The 18184-nt window shown below is 41.0% G+C and overlaps 1 protein-coding gene across 1 annotated transcript in view; it reads right to left on the reverse strand.

The window, feature by feature from the left end:
* Positions 1-10582: 10582 nt before the first annotated feature.
* The window catches only part of PASD1 (PAS domain containing repressor 1), a 95270-nt gene continuing 87668 nt past the window's right edge, over positions 10583-18184 (reverse strand). The window contains 1 exon segment of the mRNA XM_030209849.1: positions 10583-14159. Within this exon segment, the coding sequence (XP_030065709.1) occupies positions 14001-14159 (159 nt within the window). The 3' untranslated portion in view covers positions 10583-14000.

The raw sequence follows: 18184 nt of genomic DNA on the forward strand, positions 1-18184 counted from the left end.
ATATACCGCCTTGAGTGAATTTCTTTAAAAAAAAATCTGCAAATACTAATAAAGAAATTAAAACTTTTCCATCACTGGTTGTATTCAGTAAAAATTGTAGAAGTGAAATTATGTATGTTAAGACTTATTTATATATATATATATATATATATATATAGATCATCATGGTGTGAATTATAGATGCATGTTCTGCATCCACAGATGTCCCCTTTGCCCAACAATGGTTGCAGAGCAGAATTAGGACATTTCCCCGTAGAACTCACCATATGGTATATCATTCTGGTTTCATCTCAGAAACAACAACAAACATAAATCCTCTCCATTACCTAACGTACTATAAAATTTTTAAAAACCTACAAAATTCATTTAGGACCAGAACTCACACAACAAGGAGCAAACCCAAAAAGGGAAGTACTGTAAATTGAGGTTCAATTTATTTTGATGTACTGCCTATCATAGCAGTAACCTCTGGGTCATCTCCCTGTGACCAGTCCCAAGTGGGCATGTCTGTTCAAGGGCGCTTTGTACGTTTGACGAGTTTCTGTGAATTATCCTATGGTCTTAGCCAAATCAGCTGATATGCCAATGCTTATAATGTGTCCCTTGGGAAAAAAATTGTTTTTTGGTTTTTTTTTTTTAGAAAAAAGTAAGTGAAGAGGTGACACTGTTAGACATTTGGAAGGTAATGATTTGAGTGGAGAAATTCAGTGCAAACAGTGGAGAAGCTGCAAGATATGGATAAAAATATTTGTAATTGGGGTATGAGTGGGGAAGCTTGAGCCTCAGATTAATACTTTGAAAGTAACTGGAGTCCTGGGTGTTAACGGTAGTTTACATCGAAAGACTGAAAATTTGGAAAATCAATATAGGGCAAACATTTGTTTTGTCAGATTTTCCTGTAAAGATTGCTTTCACTGGAAAAAAAAAATTTTTGCAGGTATCTGAAGGAAGTATTGACAGAGGTAACTTCTGGGAAGTAGCTAATCTCTAATATTTATTATGTGCCCAATTGAATAGTAAACATTTATTAACCTCACTTCTTCACAATCAAAAACTATTAGAATAACCAAAGTGCTAAGTGAAAATATTAATAATGTGCTCATAAATTGCCATGGAGTGTCTGCACAATCTGTGTCAAAGCAACAAGCACCACCCATAGTTTATAATCATCACACTAGAAATTGTCTATAAACTTCCCCCCAAAATTGAAATTTTTTTAAAATAAACTGTGTGCATATCAATGATTGTCATATTTGTATCCAAATGTAAAACCCAAGCATGAGCACAAACATTAGAATGCCATTTCACAATAGTCATAGTTCCTGTAAGGTGATATTACCAAGGTTCAGTAGCCACAATTTTCTAGATACGTCCCACATTTTATAGAATTTGACCATGTTCCCCTCTGGCATAAACCTCTGTTGGAAAGGGGGGGATTTGGCAGCCATTGAGTGGATGGCCCTGGCTCAAAAGACCTTATACAGTGTGTGCTGCTTTAAATTGCTACGGCTCTGCCAAACTGGAGCTGTACTGCCAAGGTCCTGAATTTTGCTAGCACTTTTTAGTAGATCCAAACTTTTACTCAGGTTTATAAACTACATTTCTCTGGGGACAAGCAGGCCATTAACACCTAATTCATGTCAGTAGCAGTGCTACCTCTCCAGCAGCCAAAAACCAGTAAATAACTGTCTTTTAGAACAAGAGCCTTGCTACTATACTTTTTAATGTTCTTTGGCTGTTAAATTTCTACCTCTAGAGAAAGTTTGTTTAAAACTATGGGAAAAGGGCTGTGGTACAAAGTTCAAGTTTTAAAACTAGGAGGAAAAGAGATGAAGACTTGTGGGATCATTTTTGAAAGAGAAGGGCACCCATCTTTCAACATAAATCGGAAGATGGACGTCCTCCCAGGGTCATCCAAATCGGTATAATCGAAAGCCGATTTTGGACATCCCCAACTGCACTCCATTGCAGGGACGGCCAAAGTTCAAGGGGGTGTGTCAGAGGTGTAGCGAAGGCCAGACTTGGGTGTGCCTAACACATGAATGTCCACCCATAATCGAAAAAAAGGATGTCCCTGACGAACACTTGGACGTTTTTACCCGGACCTGTTTTTCTTACGACTAAGGTACAAAAAGGTGCCTGAACTGACCAGATGACCACTGGAGAGAATTGGGGATGACTTCCCTTTCGTTACTCCCCCAGTGGTCACTAACCCCCTCCCACCCTCAAAAAACATCTTTAAAAATATTTCGTGCCAGCTTCAGATGTCATACTCAGGTCCATGACAGCAGTATCCAGGTCACTGGAGCAGATTTAGTGGGTGAGTGCACTTCAGACAGGCGGGCCCAGGCCCATCCCCCCCCCCACCTGTTACATTTGTGGAGGAAACGGCGAGCCCTCCAAAACCCACCAGAAACCCTGTGTACCCACATCTAGGTGCCCCCTTCACCCATAAGGGCTATGGTAGTGGTGTACAGTTAGGGGTAGTGTGTTTGGGGGAGGGGGGGTTGGGGGACTCAGTACACAAGATAAGAGAGCTATGTACCTGGGAGCAATTTATGAAGTCCACTGCAGTGCCCCCTAGGGTGCCCGGTTGGTGTCCTGGCATGTCAGGGGCACCAGTGCACTACAAATGCTGGTTCCTCCTATGACCAAATGGCTTGCATTTGGTCGTTTCTGAGATGGACGTCCTTGGTTTTGAAAATCAGAAATGACCATATCTATGGACGCCCATCTCTAAGGACAACCAAATTTAAGGATTTGGACGTCCCTGACGGTAGTTTCAAACGAAAGATGGATGTTCATCTTGTTTCGAAAATACGGGTTTCCCCGCCCCTGGATCGGGGGACATTTTGCAAGGACGTCCAATCGAAACGTGGACGTCCCTTTCAAAAATGCCCCTCTAGTTGATAAAAAAGTTGTTTTTGTTTTTTATTCTGCTTATGAATAACCTACAATTCCTCCTTAAACCCCAATCTTTAAGTTCCCAACGCACAGAGCAAAATAACGTTCACTTACCAAAGAAATGTCCTCTTCTCTCAGAACTTCTTGGAAAGTAAGTTAAGTGGGACCTTTCCTCTTTGCTTGTCCTCAGAGAAAGCAAAGATACTTACCTGTAGCAGGTATTCTCCAAGGACAGCAAGCCTCCCATCTCCCCTTGGAGTTGTCTCCTATTTTTGTTTTTCTTTGCTTTAGTACTGCAGTAACTGTGCTCTCGTGGCAGGCGGAAGGCATTCGTGCAAGCACAGTGAAGCGTGTCTTGTGCTCCACAAAGTGCTTAGTTTATTACAAACTCTGAACTAGGCAACGTGGGATCATGTTACCCATGTGTGAGAATATAAGGCCTGCTGTCCTCGGAGAATACCTGCTAAAGGTTAATATTTTCGCTATACTTCAATATTCAAGCACCTCAAAGTGTTTTCCATATTCTTTAACCTACAATAATCCATAATTTTGTCCAAGGCCAGCTTGGACTTCCTTTAAGGTAATTTAAGTCCCACTGTATACCTTCTACCTTACTGCCAATTGCTCAAGACGGTTTCTCTTCGATTTGGGATTTCATAACGAATTGCACTGAAAACTAAGCAAATAGAGAACAAACTTTATGGATAGAATTCACTGCTCGTACGACTTCCATAATAATCTCTCACCCAAACCAGAAGAGGAACTATAGGTGGTGGAGGAAGATAACACAAACTGTTCACCTCATCCGTGCTTTGGTTCACTTCTCGGGTCTGCTGCTCTTCTTAGTGAACAGAAAACAGCAAAGACCCATACCCAGTGCTGCGGCTACCTCCCTGTTAACTGCAGTGTGTTGTCAGGAGGATGCTGCCTCTACTGCAAGAAAAACGCCATCCTGGTTCTCATGCATTGGAGTCTAGACCATGGATGGCAGGGGATTGGTTGTGAACATTAGAACTTAGCAATAGCTTGCTGTCCAAAGCGGAACTGATATTTGGCGAGGTCCCCACAGCTAGAATGACCTTACTTTTTGACCTGTGCTCTGAATAAGCTCTGAATTAAAAATTGACCAGGAATTAAGGTAGGAGTTGAGGTTGTAGGGGGTTTATGAACCCTACCTTTCCTTTTCAGCATGGCACCAGAGCATTAAGATGAGGTAATAAATTCTTTGGAGCTCTCTCTCAGCAAATCTGGCCAGCAACCATTCACAGATATCCAATTATAGTTTGACAAATATGTATTTTTTAACCTTATCATTGCTGTTTGTTCCCTTATCCTGTACAACAATTCTCTCCATGTATTGATCACAAATTGAGAAAATATATCAAATATATCACTATCTTCTTTGGTCTTTTTGGGTACCCCTTTTGCCAGGAAGGAGAAGTCATGAATTACATCATCAATGGAGGCCACTGCTGTGTCTCTTTGCAATGTGGGCTGACTGGCATTACCAGCAAATCCCACCTGAAAGTCACTCAAACTTTACACTTTGCTAAGCAACTTAGCTATGCTGTTCTTTTTAAAAGAATTTTAGGGCAGTTTCTGTCACATTGACTAAAGCCAACTCCTCATCAATGGTGTCTGAATTGGAGCTCTCTGATAGTGATGATGAAGGGGTCACTCTGCTTGAGTGGGTGCAAGATGTACCAGGGTTGATTGAATACTGCAGGAGTCTGGGACCCTTGATGGTGCTTGCTTTTGGTACACTCAGTCCACAATAGCAGGTTCATGGCTGATACTGATATTATTTTGGAGTCCCTATAAGTGTTCGTCAACCTGACAGTAAAGTTCATATGTAAATTCATCCATCTCTTCATGCTTTGAGGTCTCATCAATATTCTTGGATTGCAGTGTGCGACTTGCAGACGTGTTAGTTAAAGTTTTGATTTTGGTAGTAACCCCTACTTTCTTCTGAGGCACTGTGCTTCACCCCCACCCCCTCTGTTTTCCTTGAGATAGTATGGTTCTATGAAAGAATTACTGAAGTGTGACAGGCATGGCAGCAAGAATAGCATATTAATAAAATACCTATGTCACGTTTTCAAAGCAGGAAACTAGGTTGTGAGCCCTTGGGCCACTGCCGAGGAGCGGCAGCAGCAGGCAAAACCACCCCACACCAATGACAAGGCAGAGCTTTAATGAACAGTTAGGCTTCACCTGCACCTGGCCGCTTTTCACCAGCAGTTGAGCTTCTGGCTTCAGGTGGCCAGCAGGACTTACTGGACAGGACTGGGACTGAGGGTCAGAGGGAAAAAGAAAATACAGGGACAGCAGGGCAAGGAATGGGTAAAATAAAGGACAGGACTGAAAGCTGAAAACAGCCACTAAAATAGGGAGCAAAATACTGACTAACAAGACACAAAACTAAAAGCTGCAGAGAGCCAGTAAAATACAAACAGACAAGGACTAAACACAGAACTACAACTCAGAGACAAGACAAGCAAACAAACAACAATCTAATCTAACTATCCACAGACTAGCAAGAACAGACAAGAATCAAGGCAGGAATAAACGAGAAACTGGAAACAGCAGAAGTGCACCAGCACCCCAAAATACCAGGGCCTTAGATGATGCAAAGGCAAAGCAGAAACGTTTCAAGATAGTTAATAAGCCCAGAAGCAGTTGAGGCTCAGCTGCTGCAATCACCAGACAGCTACAGGTGCTGTGCAGGCTCAAACAACACAAGCAAACCTGGCAGCCTGGAAAATCTGGACCGGATTGAGCAGAAAGCTGGAACGAGTGATGGTCCATAGCAGCCACCCGTTCTGGCCACCAGAGGGCGAGGAAAGCACAGACATAACAACCTATGGTTCTGGGAATAACCGTGATGAGTGAGCATTAAAACGGCAAAGCACAGAGCTTCACAATTCAAAAGTCAACAACTGGCTGTTTGGCAGGCGCCAAGATTCAAGATGTTATGGAGAGTTTGCTGAGATTCATCAAGCCTACGGACTATTATCTGATGCTGCTCATCCATGTTGGCACTAATGATACTGCTTAAATCCTCTTTTGTGCAGCTCCCCCCTTTTCCATTCCTTAACACCATCTCCTTAACCCTATCAACCTGGTTTCCCCATTCACCAAGCAGCCCTTCACTGTGTACAGCTATCAGGCTAATCTGCTCTGGCAAATTCTCTCTTCCTTCCTGTCTCTTTTTTGGGGGGAGGGGGAGGAGGCTCCTACCTTTTGCATCCTTCCTTTCATTTTCTGCTTCCTGTTTTATTCATGTCCACCCACTTCTCTGTCTTGGTGCTGACAAGAAATGCAGGCTGTCATGTAGCCAGGACTGCCTGACAGGATATGTAGAGAACCCAGGAGGCGGATCATTTTTATTGGTAGCCATATAGCTTATGAAGTTGTGGATAGATAAGTAGAGGAGTGTGGTAGCCGTGTTAGTCCACTCTTAAGGTTATCAATAGAAATCAAACAAAAAAGAGATTCTACTAGTGACAGTAGAAATATTCCTGTCCACATTGCAAGGTTATAACTGGGCAAATTGGATAGCTAGTCTATTTCTGCAGTCATCTACTGTATTAGGTCATTGCTCTGATATTTTTATTTATTTATTGCATTTGTATCCCACATTTTCCCACCTATTTGCAGGCTCAATGTGGCTTACAATGTATCATTATTGGTAGATAAAGATTGGAAGATAACAGTTAGTGTTGCATACAGGTCGTGAAAACATAATAAAGAATATAAGAAGCATTTATAATAGAGAAGACATTTCTGATAGAGGTAGGTGGAGGTGTGTTGTAGTTACGTCTGCTGATCTTTGTGGGATGCCTTGTTGAAGAGGTGGGTCTTCAAGGATATGGTTTGTTTCCCATGCCTGTCATGTGTAACTATGCACAGGCCAGAATCTAAGGAAAAACATCTTACAGAGGAACACTGTAGATATAGTAGGTAAATATATATATATACTAGTAAAAAAGCCCCGTTTCTGATGCAAATGAAACGGGGGCTAGCAATGTTTTCTTCTGTGTGCATGTGGGAGTGTGTGTGTCCGTGCCCTCTGGCCTCTCTCCCCTCCCCCCTCTGAGTCCTTCAGTGTTACAGAGCCAGCGATTTGATTTCGTGCTCTGCTGTTTTCCTTCACTGACTGTGTTACAGAGAGGGCGGGGCAGACACTCATAGGGAAACCGGATATCTCGCCCCCTTCACACTTCCGGCTGGAGGCTTCATAGAACGTTGGTGTTGCCTTTTATATAGAGAGATATACAATGGGTGTAGGCAGACCTTTAAAATGACTACTGCTAGTGTTTTGCTCCTGTCAAAGAAATTTGCAGTGATCGCGATGCATTGTTGAAATAGCAGTATTAAACACTATTCTAAATACACTCAATACATTTCAGACCAAGAACATGCATTATAAATGCTTTTCAAATTATTCTTTTATTTTCTGGCAAAATACTATGCAGAGTCTGTTAAAGCTTGTAAGGATGCAATAGATTGCATCCGTGGCTGAGTTAAAAAAACAATCTAATTGCCTTTCTTCATAAAATGAGATACTTTATTCATTACAAAATGTACAATAGCAACATTTATAAACAAAGCAATACTGGACATCATATAAAATAAACTAATATTCCTTTCTAGGTTTTTACAGCACTATCTTACACTATATACATTTGTGTTCTGCAACCAGTCAGATTTTACATATACAAATATGCTGAAAGTGCAAGGGTTTGTTAAAGCTTCCTCTACTTAAGGAGTCTAGAATTTTCTTTTTAACCTTTTATGCTTAAAAAAAAAAACCCCATAGCGAGTCTCTTAGCTTTTTTAAAAATCAGAGTGATGCAATTTGGCTATTTATCATAATAAACATATCCTGGTTTCAAGAACCAAACTAATCATCTGTCTGAGAACTATGCTGGAGCAATGGCCAGCGAACAACATACAAGATCTTAGGATTCGATGGGAAAATTAATATGACAGTGAACCTTGAGCCTTGGCCCCTTTGGATGGAAGCTCCAGCCTAATAGTCCAAACAAATGTATTACAATCTACACAATTCAAAACAGCAATACAACATAGAAAAATAAATAGAAATAAATCAACATTAAACGAATGGTTAGAGCAAAGGGCTGAGAACCATGGCAGCCTAGTTCAAATCCCATTGCTGTTCCTTATGGTTTTAGGGAAGTCACTTAACTCTCCATTACCTCAACTATAAACTCATATTGTAAGCCCTCTGGAAAAAAGACAATACCTACTGTACCCAAATGTAACTCACCTTGAACTACTGAGAAAGGCATGATCTAAATCCAAATCTGAATAAATACACACTAACATTACATTTCTCAATGATTGTCTAACATACAGAATCAAAGTGCAATGCTCTTGTGCAAACAGTTTTGAAGTCTACGTTAGCACAGGTCACTTCTTCATTATATTCTTGTATAAGTGACTTAACAAACCTACGTATTTCTCCTTCATTTTGTAATTATGTATTTATATCTGGATGAATATTTGAGAGGCAAGGCATGCCTCACTTCATTGCTTTGCCCTAAACAGGAAATAATATCAGATGTTGAGTTTGCCTGTACTCTAATTATTAGTGCAAGTAAAACTTGTTTTATGGTAGTAATTGCTGTGGCCATTATAATGTTCTTTGCTTTGCTGTAATGGATTCTTTCTGTCCCAGTCAGTGTTAAGTCAGGGATTCTCAAGTTTGCTCATTGAGAACTACAAACAGGTCAGATTTTCAAAGTAATCAAAATTGGCCAGATTTTTGTAGTTGGTAGACCCAATCCATGCAGATAAATCTGATGACTATTTCATTGTGGACATCCTGAAATCTAGGCCTGTTTGCATGCCTGCAGCATGGGAGTTGATGTCCTTGGAACAATTGACTCTGTTTGTATCCTGTGACAGCAGTGCATGCAGCCTCTCCCCTACAGCCAAACCTGGCACTTCTATACCACAGTGGCCGTTTGACTGGCCTGTTAAGGTGATAATGAAGGATTATTTGTTTAGCAAAGCAACAAGCAATGCAGTCATACTATGAATGTTACAAAAAGCACCAAGCCGGTGCAGGATCTGGCCACAAACACTTTTGGGACATTTGAATTACAGTCCGGAACTAAAGCAATCGTTTACTAAGGTGAACCAGCTGATTTTTAGCGTGAGCTAAAAAAAAAAAAAATCTAGTGCTCCGTAGTAAAAGACCCCCCCCCACAAGTCTTCCCTGTGGAAGCTGCATACTGTAGTGTGCTTTTCAAAGACTTTTGTTTTCACTGGATTATTGTAATTTATTATTCGTATTATAGGTACTCTTGGTCTAGAATATTTCCCTAATTATCAACAATTGTAATTTATTATTGTCAAAGAAAGAGTTTTAGAGTTCCCTTACTACCTAGTTTATACTAAAACACAAATAACCCACCAAAAAGAATGTGCATGTTTGTTTCTAGAATATCCAAGTAACTTTTTTTAAATGGCCAAGGTATACAGCTTGAATAATTAAACTCTAAAAGAAGTATGCACTGAACTTGACCAGACTGTTACGGAAGATTTACAAATCTTCAGGAAAGTAATTCTCACTATCTTACTGGTGCTTTTGTCAGTGAAACAAAAAAAACTTCTCTCCTGCAATCAGTAAGGTTCACTATTATAAAGAGAAAATTGGATTCATGAGGGCTGTGTGGTAGCCACCATCTGCTGTCATAATTGCTGCTTAATAGGGCCTGTAAATGGTTTCTAGAATACTGAGCTTACTGTGTAAATTGACAAAACCCTGAGTCTTGAGCCGAAGGCCAAGGCACATTCTGGATGTCAAAGGTCAGGTCAGAAATGAGTATGTCAGAACCGGATTTTTCAACTCCAGTTTCCAAGCATTGTGGGACCTCCTCAATAGGGAAATTTTAGAAATCTCAATTCAAATAGGATTCACTTGTTGTTTTTTTTTTTAAGAAGGTGGCCAACCTCCAGTAACGCTTGTAATTAATTGTACTGAAAGTTCTAGAAATAGACAAATGTCATTACCCCGCTTAATCTAGGCAGTGACTGCTGCTAATTTTGACCAACTCATTAAATGAATTAGTATTTTCTGATGCTCACTGTCAACTGCTGGCAGTGTTCTGGCAGCAGTGGCGTAGCGAGGGGGGCTGCCACCCAGGGCGGGGCAGTTCGCCATTGCACCCCCCCGGGTGATGACATACCCCCTCAGCGCATCGACAACCCCCCCCCCCCGACCCAGTGCCCACCCTCTTCCGTCCAACCAGCTCCCTACCTTTAAAAAAATATCGGAATCCGAAACGAGGCACAGCACCTCGCGCCTGCACGTAAAAGAAATATGCACCCTCATCGGGCCTTCCCTTGCTCTGTTTGTCCCGCCCTCCGCTGACACAACTTCCTATTTACGCAAGGGCGAGACAGACAGAGGGAGAGAAGGCCTGATGAGACGTGCACATTTCTTTTACGTGCAGGCGCGAGGCGCTGCGCCTCGCATCGGATTCCGATATTTTTTTAATGGTAGGGAGCTGGTTGGACGGAGGAGGGTGGGCACTGGGGGGGGTGTCGATGCGCCGAGGGGGGGGGAGCTGGCAGGGAGCACCCCCCGAGCTGCCACCCAGGGCGGACCGCCCCTCCTGCCCCCCCCCCTTGCTACGCCACTGTCTGGCAGTGCCATTTAAAAAGAGGGACTCAGAAAAATTTTCTCTATTACATAGATACCACCTTGCAAAGCACGGAATCTGCTGGACGTACACATTTCAAATATGCAGCCACCGGCTGAGGTTTCTTTCAACATTTCCATCTCAACATTACCATTAAGATTTTCCAGAGGAGGAAAGAAACATCTGCTACTAAACATGTCATCTGTGTACTGGCTTCAGCGATAAGGCAATTATGTTTTGTTTTTCTACATGGTATATTTGGAAAAGTATAAAACAATTAACTCATTTCCACACCCTTCACAATAAAGCCATCCATCCCAGGTCACTTATGTACAACTCATTGGAAAACCTGTGCATCTTAGACCTAATCAAAAGTAATAACAGACAGTTAACCCTTTGGTGCCTGGAGTCAAACCTTTCCAACTAGCAACATGCATTACATACACTGGTGAAAGAACAGAACCTACAGCAGGCCACATGCTACGCTCTGATAGGACGCTAAATTAGATTAACTTGATGAGATAGGATGGAATGCTTTGCCCCCAAGCTGGGGCACACTCAGAAAAGCCCTTTTATACCTGTTATTGCGTTGTGAATGAGACGTAAGATGAACATGTTCTGTTCTCTACAAGGAAAGACAGATCCCTTGTCTTAACAAGATTGTAATAGCCATATAAAATATCTTCTAAGTCTGGAATCTTATTTTTCCAATATCGAACACATTTTCTGAACACCTAGAAATTAAATAAGACATTTCCTTTGGAAAAATACAAACAGTAGGGACACCTGATTATATACCCACTGAAGAATAAATATATAGTTTATAAATATACAATAAAAAAGGGTAAAAGGGTCATGGATTTGATATACCACTTTTCTATGGTACAACCAAAACAGTTTACATGTGCAACAATTAAAAGAATGACAATTTACAAAAATAACAATTTATTGCTAACTCTATGGTCCTATAATATCATCCCTTGTGTCCACAGTGGATAGCAATGGGTGGGGGAGAAGAACAATGAAATCCATATCGCTGGATGTCTTGGAGGGGTTTGACTCCTGTTCCTTTCTGTTTCATGTGTATCACTACTCCTGGTAGGGTGCTTAGCTCAGACATCTCATTTGACGAATCTACAGAAGAAATGTGACTTTTAAGGACTGGGTAAAAGCACAAACACAAGGGTCAATATTCCACGGAACTTGTCTGGATAGCACCAGCTCCTACCCGGATTAACACTGCTCACCAGGGCTGACTGGTAATTTCCAGTGGCATTATCCAGATAATGCCTTCCAGCACGATCCAGATAGTTTTCTAAAATGCTGGCAGGTGTGGGTTCTTTATACTCGGCTGTACCAAGATACCAGTGCTCAATATCTGAAAGTAAAGCAGCTGCTGGCACTCATCCAGAGAGTGGAAAACAAATAGAGCAGATCAGTGGTAGATACAAACAAATCTTTAATGTAGAGTTTAAGCCTTATACACTACCCGACACAGGCCGTGTTTTTTGCCCAAAGGGGCTGCTTCAGGGGCTATGTTGTGATCGTCACCACCAGAAAACTAAATGGCGTATTAACTAATTTCCATCATACAAGCTCAATGCTCAGTGATACTGAGGTGTGTGTGAGAGCACGCTGCTATCTCCTGGAGAACGCCTTTGACTTTTGAGTAGAGATTGTACTGTTTTTTTAAATCTACTATGGTGCTTTATTCATTTGGGCATTGACCTTGTATGGTGGAAATTAGTAAATACACTATATAGTTTTCTGATGATGAGATCACAACATGGCCCCTGACGCAGCCCCTTTGGGTGAAACATGGCCCGTGTCGGGCACTGTATAAGGTTGAAACTCTACAATAAAGATTTGTTCATATCTACCACTGATCTGCTCGGTTTGCTTTCCACATTGGAGTTTGCGGATTGGCTGCCTTGTTGTTTTTTTGGGACTCATCCAGAAACTGCCAGGGAGGTCCAGGGGCACAGTCGGGTACCAGCAATTTTCAGACTGGTACTCAAATAACTTCCTGGGTAAAGGCTGTGCTAACTTTATCTGGACACTGGTTTAAATATAGGCACCAGCAGTCACTTTACACTCAAATATTCAGCACAGGTCTATGGATACTGCCCAACGCAGAATATCTAGCGATAAAGAATTCTCGGCGGCCAGCGTTAACCTCCCCCAACAAAAAAAATGTTGACTGCCATGGGATGAATATGGGGGCGGGGAGGTGGGGATAGAGTTCTCAAAAACCTCCTCAATAAAAATAGAAGTGTAAACAAGTCATTATTTCTTCCAATTTTTGATATAAAGTGAGGCCAGAGTGGTGTTACATTAATTAGCAGCATAATCTGATCAACTGAAACAAAATTAGGGGCCCAACGTACACAAAAAAAGATAAACAGATGATCCCCTACAACTAAACAACAGACAGGATTACGACAACATAACCATATGACCACTGTTATCCTGAATCCAGCTGACTGTTAAAACTTTAGTGATTCAAAGGTAGATTGTCAATTCACAGTGAATTTCAGTGAAAAAATTTAAAACTGTTCTTCAGCCTATGAAGGAGACCGATTTTTCATCTGAGTGGTTTATACTTTTCTGCTTATTAACACATTGATACAAAGACATCCGTATTCCAGTTCCAAAGGATACTAGCATGGTGGGGGATAATTTTAAGTCCATGGCTCCTGTTTACCCTGAATGAAAGATGTATGCTTCCACTTTGAAAGCCATCTAGGGAAAAATAGCCTGCACACAATTGTGCCAGTAGATTTCCCCCAGAAAAAAAAATGCATGTATACTTTTGAAAATCCAAAAGTACATGCATATTTCCAAACTTCACCTCAACCCTAGGAATGGCTCCCCCTTGCTGTGGGTGAGACTGCATTCGGAATGGACCTATGCACATATTGTTTAACCTGTGTATAGAGTGAGTGGTTTTCTAAAAGCCCATTTCCATGGGTAAAACAATTTTACCCATCGCAGATGGCTTTAAAATGATTGTCTGTATGTATGGCTTGAAACCAACACTATGCTGCTTGTGACATACCGCTGTGTATGTCCAGAATACAAGTCTCTGGTCAGCTCTTTTTACATACATTAGTTTTTGGAGAGAGAAGGTTCCAAAATCAATAAATCTCTCTCATCTTACACCTGTTCTTTACCATAAACCTTTTGTATAAAACTCTGTGCACTCATAGTTCTCCAGCTTCCAGACTACTGCATCCAGTGTTACTGCTGAACCGTATCCAACAATGTCGCTTTAACCATTGTGGGCCAAAGTGCTGGGCATCTTGATCTTTGACGAATTCTCCTCTGGGCACTGAGGCTCGGGCTCCCTGCAGAGTCTGGCTTCCTTTCCCTCCTGCAGTAACTTTTACATTCATGTTCAAGATTATTTCTTCTTTGGCATCATGGCAGCTGCATTTGTGGCAGGTCAGGGGGTAAACTGCTGCTCTGATTTTGCTGCTGCGGATGGAGGAAATAGTTCATGGTATTCTGTGGTGGTATATGAGGCTGCTGGAAAAGTCGAGGCGTTTGCCCTCTCTGGATAGATTCTGCTGCTGGCATCTGCACAAAGAAACGTGCATTTTTTAAAAAAATTGCAGTATGTCATCTCTTTTCCCTACGCTTCAGAATAGATAAATGAAATTCTCACATTTAACTGGAGTACCTGGTCCCGGGATTAAACGTTAAGTATGAGACAACGGTACTAATCTGAATGGTTCATTCTCAGTTTGTTGGGTCCTGCCTATTATTACACTTCTTGATAATTCTCTGGACTAAGTTGCTGAAGGCCCTGACTTCAAGCACAGCAAGGTACGATTGACCAGAGAAGAAGGTGATTACACTAAAGTTTATAACCTTTGTCTGTTTTCACGTTATTTCTTGACTTTAAGTTGTCCAGATTTGTTGAATAGTGTGTGAAAAATAACAAAATATCAACTGACAACAAAAACTATAAAAGACTATAAAAACTTAAAAACCCCTTATAGAGTAAAATAAAGCATACGCATTAATTATATCTTGTTTAGAAGTGGAGAGGGTTTTTTGAAACCAGTTTTTCTCCAATAGCAGTTTTTTTGCACTGGTTCTTTTTTTTTTTTTCCTCTAAGGCAGTGTTTCCCAAGTCCGGTCCTGGAGTACCCCCTTGCCAGTCAGGTTTTCAGGATATTCAAAATGAATACGCATGAAAGAGATTTGCATATAATGGAGGCAGTGTATGCAAATTAATTTCATGCATATTCATTGTGGATATCCTGAAAACCAGACTGGCAAGGGTTACTCCAGGACTGGATTTGGGAAACACTGCTCTAAGGAACCAATGATAGGAATTGATTCCCAGTGTGGTAGAAAATGTATTGTAAATTCCCCTATCAGGAAATTTGAGGTTCCAATTATTTAATATATTATATACAGGAAGAATGGATCTATAGTAGCTTTATTATTCATCAGATTTTGAAGTTTGTTATCCCTTTAGGTTGTGTGCCCTACCCTTCAACCATACAGCAAGATAATCTCTCTGCTCAGACAGCCTGGAATTTATATTTCTATCCATTCATATATGTAGGTGTCTTTACTACTATTTAAAAAGGGCTTGAAGTGTTTTCATGTTTCCTTCTGATTGTTAAGATGTGACTTTGTGTTTTCTAATTTCATATATACTACCTTGAATGGGGTTTCCCCAAAGAGAGGGTAAATAAAGTTTTAAAATAATATCTACGCGTTGTACAGAAATGTAAATAAAAGGGTGGAGAGAGGGTGGGCCAGAAAATTATCTGTATAGTGACAATATTCAGAAAGGATCAGTGATATATTTAGTTTAGAACTGTGAAGATGAGTGGATGATAAATGTTTTAAATAAAGTGTAATGCTGGGTTCATTTGTGATACTCTAAAAATATGCCTTATTCTTTGATCGTAAACCACCAGCTAGTTTTATCAACTATTCCAACAGGAAACAAACCTGCCATATTTGTGTAATTCTGAAGCTGTGCATTTATATATACTTTCCGTTGTGGAATACTAGCGTAATTTAATATATACACATATGTGCTTAAGCTTCAGCATTTATCTGGTGAAAGTAGTTCTTGTGATACGCACATAATGTTGTAATTCTATAAGTCACGTGTGTAAATGTGCGTCTCACCCACGAGCTTCCCAGACTCTCTGTCTGTACACTGTCCCTCCTCTCTCTCTTTCTCTGCACATACCAATAGACTTAAAACCTGTCGTTTCTTTCTCTAGAATATCACCAAAATTTGTCCCTTCCTTTCTGAGTACATTACCAAAACCCTTATCCACACGCTTATCACCTCTTGCTTAGACTACTGCAACTTGCTTCTCACAGATCTCCCACTGAGATATCTCTCTCCCCGTCAATCTGTTCAAAAATATGCTGCACAATTTATATGCCACCAGTGTCACTATGCTCATATTAGCCTTCTCAAGTCACTTCATTGGCTCCCTATCTGTTTCCATATACAATTCAAACTCCTCTTATTGACTTACAAGTGCCTTCACTCTGCAGCTCCTCAGCACCTCTCCACTCTTATCTCTCCCTACACTCCTCCCTGGGAACTCTGTTCATCAGGTAAATCTCTCTTATTTGTACCCTTCTCCTCCACTGCCAACTCCAGACTCCGTTTCTTTTATCTTGCTATACCATACACCTGGAATAAACTTCCTGAATCAGTATGTCAAGCGGACCAATGACTTCAGGACGCCAAGACTAAAGTGATATAAAGTAGAATAAACTTTATTGTAGACTTGACACAGTGCTGTGTTTTGGCCACAGGCCTAGGCCTGCCTCAGGAGTCTTGAGCAGTGTAAATAATTTTTTGAATCACTGACTCGTCTTGAATGTTACCGAAAAAAAATTTGTATCCAATGCTGGATGGTCTGAGCGTGCATACAATGTCTGGCATCTCACAATGGTCTGAAGGTTAGTTCTCTCTACACAGTAATCCTCTATTGTCAAAACTTTTAGTAGATATATGTGTGGGGTTTTCATCAATACATATATCTACTAAAAAGTTTGACAATAGAGGATTACTGTGTAGAAAGAACTAATATTCAGACCATCGTGAGATGCCAGATATTGTATGCACGCTCAGACCATCCAGCGTTGGATACAAATTTTTTTTGGTAATAGCCAAGACGAGACAGTGATTCAAAAAATCATTTACACTGCTCAAGACTCCTGAGGCAGGCCTGTGGCCGAAGCACATTACTGTGTCAAGTCTACAATAAAGTTTATTCTACTTTATATCAGTTTAGTCTCGGCGTCCTGAAGTCATTGGTCCACTTCCCACTTTGTTTTTCTATATTTGTATCCCGTGAGATTTTGTGTTCATCCACTCTGTGGAGAGCCTTCCTCAGTATGTCAAGCTCCAGCTCTGACCATCTTCAAATCTAGGCTAAAAGCTCACTTTTTTGAGGCTGCTTTTAACTCCTAACTCGTATTCACTTGTTCAGTACCCGTGTCTGTTTTATAATTTCAATCTTAAGTAATTCCCTTATCCCTTATTAGTCTTGTTTAGATTGTAAGCTCTGGCGATCAGGGACTGTCTCTTACATGTTCAGTGTACAGTGCTGTGTACGTCTAGTAGAGCTTTAGAAATGATTAGTAGTAGTATATAGTGCGACTTAAAGTTGTGCGTTCAAATTTGGTCATATCCCAGATTTGCGCACGCAACTTAATTAGCTAACTAGCCCATCGACACCGATTTAACTGCCACTTAACAAGCAATTATTGACACTAATTGACATTAGAATTGACAAGCACAATTGTCTAAGTGTATTCTGCAACATGATGAGCGTAAATTCTAAGTTGCATAGTTGAAAAGGGGGTCTGGCCATGAGTGTGGAACGGGTGGGTCACTGGTGTTTCTTAAATCTATGCACGTTGTTATAGAATACACCCAATCCGTGCCTAATTTAAGCGTAGGGATTTACACCAAGTTTTACATGGCGTAACTGCCTGCCACTAAGTTTAGTTGTGCGGACAGGGGCTTCATGAATTCTATATTCTGCACAGAAATTTAGGCTTATTCTATAAGGTACGCCTAAATTTAGTTGTAATTTATAGAATATGCTTAGGCATATTTTTTTCAGTGCATATTTTTCAGGCATAATATTTTTATTTTGTTACATTTGTACTCCGCACTTTCCCACTCATGGCAGGCTCAATGCGGCTTACATGGGGCAATGGAGGGTTAAGTGATTTGCCCAGAGTCACAAGGAGCTGCCTGTGCCTGAAGTGGGAATCAGTTCCTCAGGACCAAAGTCCACCACCCTAACCACTAGGCCACTCCTCCACTGTTGCTACTATTTGAGATTCTACAATGTGGCCACGCAGGCTTCTGCTTCTGTGAGTCTGACGTCCTGCACGTATGTGCAGGACGTCAGACTCACAGAAACAGAAGCCTGCGCAGCCTTCTACATGGAATGTTGCTAGTGGAATAGCAACATTCCATGTAGAATGTCCAATAGTAGCAACATTCCATGTAGAATCTCCAATAGTATCTATTTTATTTTGTTACATTTGTACCCTGCGCTTTCCCACTCATGGCAGGCTCAATGCGGCTTACATGG

Source organism: Microcaecilia unicolor, chromosome 7, assembly GCF_901765095.1.
Source record: "Microcaecilia unicolor chromosome 7, aMicUni1.1, whole genome shotgun sequence".
NCBI classification, from domain to species: domain Eukaryota; kingdom Metazoa; phylum Chordata; class Amphibia; order Gymnophiona; family Siphonopidae; genus Microcaecilia; species Microcaecilia unicolor.